The sequence below is a fragment of the Lucilia cuprina genome, chromosome 6, assembly GCF_022045245.1.
Source record: "Lucilia cuprina isolate Lc7/37 chromosome 6, ASM2204524v1, whole genome shotgun sequence".
Lineage (NCBI taxonomy): Eukaryota > Metazoa > Arthropoda > Insecta > Diptera > Calliphoridae > Lucilia > Lucilia cuprina.
The window spans coordinates 64,246,527-64,254,447 of record NC_060954.1 but is presented as its reverse complement, the minus strand read 5'-3'; the positions used below and the strand labels follow the sequence as shown (position 1 = coordinate 64,254,447).

The 7,921-nt window shown below is 27.4% G+C and overlaps 1 protein-coding gene across 4 annotated transcripts; it reads left to right on the top strand.

The window, feature by feature from the left end:
* The first annotated feature begins 1,169 nt into the window (after positions 1 to 1,169).
* LOC111690308 (GPI ethanolamine phosphate transferase 2) lies at positions 1,170 to 7,919 on the top strand. 4 transcript variants are annotated; one of them, XM_046954035.1, is made up of 9 exons: positions 1,170 to 1,406; positions 3,299 to 3,677; positions 4,007 to 4,320; positions 5,227 to 5,441; positions 5,502 to 5,698; positions 5,752 to 6,376; positions 6,940 to 7,391; positions 7,450 to 7,691; positions 7,734 to 7,919. In XM_046954035.1, exons 1-9 carry the CDS (start codon positions 1,234 to 1,236, stop codon positions 7,882 to 7,884), a joined length of 2,748 nt encoding a protein of 915 aa, XP_046809991.1. In that variant the 5' UTR covers positions 1,170 to 1,233; the 3' UTR covers positions 7,885 to 7,919. The 4 variants fall into 4 exon arrangements, with proteins under 4 accessions (XP_046809991.1, XP_046809992.1, XP_023308547.2 ...); XM_046954036.1 differs by having other exon boundaries at positions 1,171 to 1,406; positions 7,039 to 7,391; positions 7,450 to 7,919; XM_023452779.2 differs by having other exon boundaries at positions 1,171 to 1,406; positions 7,450 to 7,919.
* The last annotated feature ends 2 nt before the right edge of the window (positions 7,920 to 7,921 follow it).

Sequence of the window (7,921 nt, the reverse complement as noted above, 5' to 3'; positions counted from 1 at the left end):
TCATTTGCATATGAAAGAGTGAAACAACTACATTTGACTGTTACTGTGTTTTCGTCGCATTAATTATTTCAGTGAAAGCCAAAGACCAAAAATCAAAAAATTAAAAAAATTTAAGACTAAAATTATTAAAAATAAAGAGATTTATTGTAATTTAAAAACGGTGCAGGAAGTGGAGCTGAGAATATACACTTCGGAGTTTAATCTATCTGTGGTAATATGAATACATATATACTTTTAATTTTTATATTTCAATATTTATATGCATTTTTTTACAGACAATTTATTTCCACAAATTTAAAGGAGCATAGGAGGATTTTACATTCTGTGAGGTATGTAAAATGGTGAAATGATAGTTAATTTATGTATATGCTTACTATGTATATTAATAAAATTAAAAATATATATCTTAAAATGTTAATAAATTGTGTTTTATTATAAATTGGCATAGCCGTCAGATTTGACGGATAAATTCATCAAGTGTGATTGGTCAACTGTGATGGATATATCCATAGAGAATGATTAGTCAATCGTGACTAACATTTCCATCATCCTTGATTGGTAAAAAGCAAAAGAGTGAGCAGCTCAAATATATGTTTTAAAATCGGTAGAATTCATAAGTGCGAGGGTGATGCAAAATCACATGTACACAAAAGTTTCCATCACTTTTTACATATTGCCCTTAAGAAACGGATAGAAACTTTTGATGGAAACTTTGATCGGTTTGCCAGTCAAATGACCGGTTAAATGACTGTAACTGTTGTTGTAGGGTATTGATTTAATTTTTTTAAATAATAAAATTTGTATATAAAACAGTAATTTGTTATCAATTACAATTTACATTATATAAATAAATAAATAAATATATATATATATATGTAAATATATATATATATATATATATAATATATATATATATAATATATATATATATATAAATATATATATATAATATATATATATTATATATAAATAAATATTATATATATATATATATATAATATATATATATATATATATATATATATATATTAATATATAATATATATATGTATATATATTTGTTTTATGTGGAAAGTTTAGGGTATATGGGGTTTTACGGTATATACTAAAAAAGCCACTCTGGCAACATATACACATTTTGTTATTTCGTTGAATTGACTTCACCTTATTATTCTATCATGACATGAACGATTCTAATGATTTTGTTTGTTCATAACTAAAAGCCGATAAAAAATGTCGAATGAAAAGAAAAATCCATTCAATTATTTATTTTTTATGTTGAGTGTTTTTGTTGCTGGTTCTGTTCTTTTTCTAGCTGGATTCTTTCCAATGTCAAAAAATCTAATTGGAAGAGCTGAGCAACAATATTATGACAAAGTTCAACCCAACAAATTGGGTGAGTATACGTAAGTATGGACATGTTTTAAAATTGCTATAAATTTTGCTTATAAAACATTTTTAGGGATTTATAAAACTATATAACAGAATAATCTGGGTTTTTGGTCATTTTGTATTGATAAACAAAAAATACATTACATCTCTTTTTGGGAGTACTGTGATAAAAAATTCTTGATTTGGGCTCGAAATATATTTACATAGGTGTATGTGTTATCTAAAAAATATTATTTTTGGGGCCCTTAAGTGATGATAACCACTTCTATTTGTAAATATTTAAATTACGAATTTTTTCTGTTTCCACATGACAGTGCACTTTATATTGGTTCGATTGCATGGAAGGTCTTTTTAGAGGTCAAAATCTAAACAGTGTTCTTAGTTCTTATATGGACTTTAACAGTCATAAATGTTTTAAAAATGCGATAGGAGCCAAAATGTCTCTAACAAATTTTATGAAGATCGGTCTATAATTGACCCTACCCTACATATATGGTCCTCTACAAAAAATGAATTTTACGCCTATTGCTGGTTTAAAAATAATAAGGTACTTATAGCTAAAATTTGACATAAGTTTCTTACGAGCAAAAATCTATTTACCGAATTTTATGAAGATCGGTCCTTAATTAACCATACCCCCTATATAAGGTCCCCCTTAAAAAAATGACTCCAAAGCTTACTATTGGCTTCAAAATACGAGTGTAGCGCTGAAATTCAACACATGTAAGTTCCATATGAACACAAATATCTCTGCCGAATTTTATGAGAATCGGTCTATAATTGACCCTACCCCCATATAAGGCCACCTTCAGAAATTGACTTGAAATCATATTACTGGCCTAAAAATGAGTACAGCTAAGAAATTCGATACACAAATTTCACAATTATTTTCTCAATTTACATAATCTATATTTTTAATTGGAAAACATAAATTTACTTTTTGCCTGTTTTTTTTCTCACTAAACCTTTCTTTTAGGTCTAAATCCATTGATATTCTATTATATCATGTATTCAATTACTTATTATTTTCGAAATAAAATCAAAGAAACGTTAGATTTTATGTTAAGTCAAATATTGATGAATTCTTATAGGTATATATGGCAATAAATCGGTTATAAAATGTCCAAAATTAGACGTACCGCTACTAAAATATATTACGATATTGAATTTTAAATACAACCCTGATCTATAAAACTAATATTTTATCCAGGATGCACTAAGTAAGGTGAAATCGTTAAGGCAGATGATTTTTATTTGTTGGGTTGTGTCAAAATAAATTTATTTATTTTTAATTTAAAAAATAAATTAATTCAAACCAAAAAAAATTAACAATAAAATTATGAATAAAAATGTTCATAAAAAGTTTTCAAATAAAAAAAATATATTTGTGTTTTTCCAAGCAAAAAAATTAAATTTAAAATTAAGAATAAAAATGTTCATAAAAAGTTTTCAAATAAGAAAATTCTTTTTTATCTAACGGTTATTTTTATTCTTTGAACATTGTGAAATCTTTTAGTCGTAATAAACTTTTAAACTTGAAACGTCGTGTTTTAATTCTACTGGAATAAATCCAATATAATATCTAAAAATTATTTAAATATATAGTAGTGATAAAATTTAAAATTTTATAAAATAATACAGCAATATAAAAAAATAATAAAAAACAAAAAAAAAACAAAATACTTTATTGACTAAAAAATTAACAATACGTAAAAATCTCGTTAGTTAATATCACGATTTTACTTTTTATGGTAGAAAATTAAAATATAAAATATTCTTTAAAAATAAAATAATTGAATTTCTTAATTTTTCTAAACTATTATAAATTAAAAAAAAGAAATAAAAATCATAAATTACAAGACAGAATTAATTTTTTCTATATCTTTTTATATTATTTGTTATTTAGACTGCGACCACCTTTACCAAAGTATGATCGAACAATTTTCATGATAATTGACGCCTGGCGATCTGATTATCCAAATATGACGAATATGCCTTTCTCTTTTCAAAATGCTTGTAATCATTTACAAATTAAAGTTGATATTCCAACTGTAACTATGCCTAGACTGAAAAGCATTACAACTGGAACAATATCAAACTTTATTGACATTGTTTTAAATTTGGGTCATACCTCGGAACTAGATGACTCAATATTGCACCGATTAACTGAAAAAAATAAGAAGTCTGTATTTGCTGGTGACCGTACGTGGATTCAATTATTTCCTAATGAATTTCTAAGAAAGGCCGTGAATGAGGATTCATTTTTTGTTAATGATTTTTACGAGGTGAGTGATATACGCCAGGAAAATTAGGCAACAATCTGGGGGATTTTAGATATATAAATAAAAATTGGCACATAGCTTCTCCTTAGTATAATTAGTAAGGAATTAAAAGTCACCGAAAATATTATAAAGAGTAAATATAAGCAATGTCTGTCTTTACATAATTTTATATAGTATCAAAGGTTATATTTCACAATCCACATATTTAGAGTAAAAAATATTGCATTTAGATATCTAAAATTCCGTAGCAAACCCCAAATTTTCCTGGACTACATAATGAAAATTATATAAAAAAGAAACCTACATACATGTGTATTCATTTATATATTTAGGGAGATTTAAATGTAACCAAATCGTTAATGGAAGAACTTAAATTGTCAGATTGGAATTTAATGGTGCTTCACTATTTGGGTCTAGATCATATTGGACATGTGGAAGGATCGCACAGCGATAAAATTTTTATGAAACTGTTAGAGATGGATAATATTGTAAAAAATATTGTGACGCATCAGTTTTTTGAGAAAAGCCTACTGCTATTAACAGGCGATCACGGTATGCGTAATGGTGGAAGTCATGGAGGCAGTGATAGAGAAGAATTGTATGTCCCTTTGATGGGATTTCATGAAAATTGTGATAAACTGAAAAGGTAATTTACATAAAATAATAAAATGTTCAGGAAAGAGTGGAGAACTAAAACAAAGTACTCTCAAAAGAAAAACATTTATCACCGCATCAAAAGTAGCACTAAGTGAATTTTTTTACCTTTTGTGAAAGTGATGTTTATTGACGTCCAAAGAATTGAAAATAATCCAATTTTTTTATGTTATCCCAGCAAAAAATAATTGATGTCATACTTTACAAACTACATCTTAATCACATCTAAAATGCAATTACATATTATTATTTACATAAGCGTGTCATTAAGGGAATGTGTTTTATTTTTGACATCCAAATATTGGATTTTTACCGCTTCTAAAACTGAGAATAAATGTAGTTCAGATTTGCCAAAAATGAAAAACGTTCTTCCAATGACACAATTTTGTTTTCTAATAACTTGTAAAAAAGAATATAAAAATTACTTCCTAAGAATGACTTCAGATGTAGTGAAATTGGTCATCAGGTCTTTTTCAGTACTTCCATGGACTCAATTCTACTTCTTTTTCGTTTCTTTGGAAGTTGTTTTTTTTTTGCTGGGGAGTGTTCCGAGGAACAACTTTTTTAAAGAATTTTATTGAGCTGATTACCCCACAGAAATGTTTACTTGTACACTTAAACCTCGTTTTATGCGATTATTCGTTTCGCAATAAATGGCATAATTCGAATTCGCACAGAACGATATACTAGCTCTATACAATATATAGTAATTGGGGTTTTAATAAAAAAACGCACTTTTTCAAATAATTCCCTATGTATGTAAATTGAAATATGTATGAGTTGATTACAATAAAGTATTTTCAGTAAAGTATTAAATGCCATAATTATTAATTTATAATAACTAATCCTTTTTATTGTTTACAATAAAAGTAATAACATTTTCAAATTGTTAATAAAGGTCTAATTCTGAATATAATCAAATCGACATAACTACTACATTAGCCATGCTATTAGATGTTAGGATACCCCATACATCCATAGGCTGCCTAATACCTGAACTACTAGAAGAAGGATATTCCCGACAAGATCAATTGTATTTCTATTATTATAATACGTTGCATTTGATGGAAAAATGGAAAGCAAGATTTAGTTTACAAGATGCACAATTTGAAGGTAAAATTAAATGATTTAAAACATTAATTATACACATCGCCAATATTAACTCTTTTATAGATTATTTTTCCTGGTACAGAGATGCCAAGATGAGTCACAAGGAATTTATTTCCAGTGAAGCAAAAAGTTCAATGTCATTTGAAAAAGCCAAACAAAATTATATACGCTTATCAAAACACATTTCACAGTTGCTTTCTGACTCTATGATTCGATACGATAATGTACTCATAACTATTGCTTTGTCCTTAACAACATTGGTGAGTTTGTAATGTAATGAAACTTCTTAATTTTTATTGGTTATATTTTTTAGTGTGCTTTAAAGCTAATATTGAATGTACTTTCTGGCAACGTTTCAAATTCATTGGAAATCAATTCGGTTGTTTTAAAAACATTTTTTATATGCTCATTTCTCGGCGGTTGTATAAATTTTGTGGCACACTTCTTCGGCTTTTTTAACACACAGGGCTTTGTTAGTACCATTTTACTAACATTTCCCATAGCACTGAGTACTTATTTCATAATAGATGTATCGAAATTAATATTTTTCCTAATCATGTCTCGCAAAGTTATCTTTAGATTGAGTATACCGTTTGTTTTGCTTTTATTGTTTTTATGTCATACAGTGTCTTTGACATCATCATCTTTCATTGAGGAAGAACATCAAACTTGGTACTACTTTACACCATCTCTATTGGTGTTTTTAACACTGCAAAACTTCTACAATGACGTAAAAAGTGTTTGGCAAAAGAATAAATCGATCGAAACTTTACTAGCTGAATTTTGGAACATGCGTTTTGTATTTATTCTTTTAATGTTCATAAATTTTTGTCGACGTCTTAACCAGACAGGCGACAAATGGCGGCATTTAGTAGACATTGGAGATATTTTGGCAAGAAGTGATAATTATGCTTATTTAATTTTAATTCATCTGGCAGGTAAGAAAAAAGTTGATCGCATTGATAGAAACAAACTTGTTAATTTAAATAAATTATTACTTCTACTGTAAAATTTTTAAACTGTTAGATTGGCCATTTGCGTTTTAGGTGACGAATTGAAGTTTTCTGTTTTGAAAAATTTATAAATTTTTTATCTGAGATAGTTTTAAAAACTTAGTAAAAATTAAACAAATAAAGTTATGAACGCCAAATTTGAGAAATGTTATCAATTCTAATATTTTTTTGTAACGAAATGCAATATTTAATATTAGAATTGTCCTCTTTCGTTTGATACCCATATTGTTATAATAGAGTGTTCTACAAATATTTTATAAAAATTTTTTTAAAATTGTATGTACCTCAAATTTTAAACAGGACAAATATATTAGCAAAAGAGGGGATTGATTGAATAATATTTCGTGACATACACATACACAGTGCAAGTAAAATGCATTAATACGCAACTTTTGAAAGGTATTCGTTCAAAAAATGTAACATGGAACCTATTGTTTGTATATTTTTATTTCATTGCTTATTAAAATTACTTTCCTATAAAATTTTAGGTCTACTAGCGCTGTTTTTACTCCTAAAAAAATACAATTCATCTCTTGGAATGTTTTTTTGCTTTGTTGCATTGTGCTGTGTATTCTTGTATCGCCAAGGGAAACTGGATTCCTTTATGATTTTAATGATATTTTGGATAAGCGTAGTCGGCAGAGCAGTTGTGAACTATCGTGATATTTGTTGTAAACATAACAATTATGGATACGAAATAAAAGGAAATCTAGTGGAGTTGTTAAAAACAAACATGACATGCAGCTTTTTAATATCAGCACTTCTACATAAACCACACAATGTGATTTTACTGCCCGTTTTGTTGTATACATTGGAGATTTCATATAATCTCTGTGACAACCTGCACTTAAAAGGCAAGCGAGTTTATAATCGTTCTTATGTGCTGGTCCTAAAGACTGTGATGACAATATTTATTGCAAATATGTTTTACTTTTTTCAAGTAAGTTCAATTATTGACCATTAATCATTTTTGTTAAGATTATTTTTTTCTTTTTTAGGGAAATTCGAACAGTTTAACAACTATTGACATAAATCCTGGTTACATTGGCTTGAAGTCATACAATCCTTTTGTTGTTGGGGTTTTTATAACACTAAACACGTATTGTGCTCCAATCAATACATTTCTGTACCTAATATGGCATATGTTTGCCACGCAACGGAACTTGCTACCCATACGTCAGGAGAAGGAACAAATTTCCAACATGCAATTGTTGGAAAGTACGGAAGAAGATTTACATTTGGTTTACAGTTTATATACCGCTACGACTGTTATGCCTGTAGCGGTATATTGGTGTATCCTTGTAGGTTTTCGTTACCATTTATTTATTTATTCAGTATTTGCACCCAAAGCATTTTATGAATGTTTTCATCTATTAGTATTTTATTTAAATTTTATTCTAACAAATTTGTACTTTAGGTTATTTTTAAAATAAACGAAAAATATAAAATAAATATTCTTTAAAAAGTACG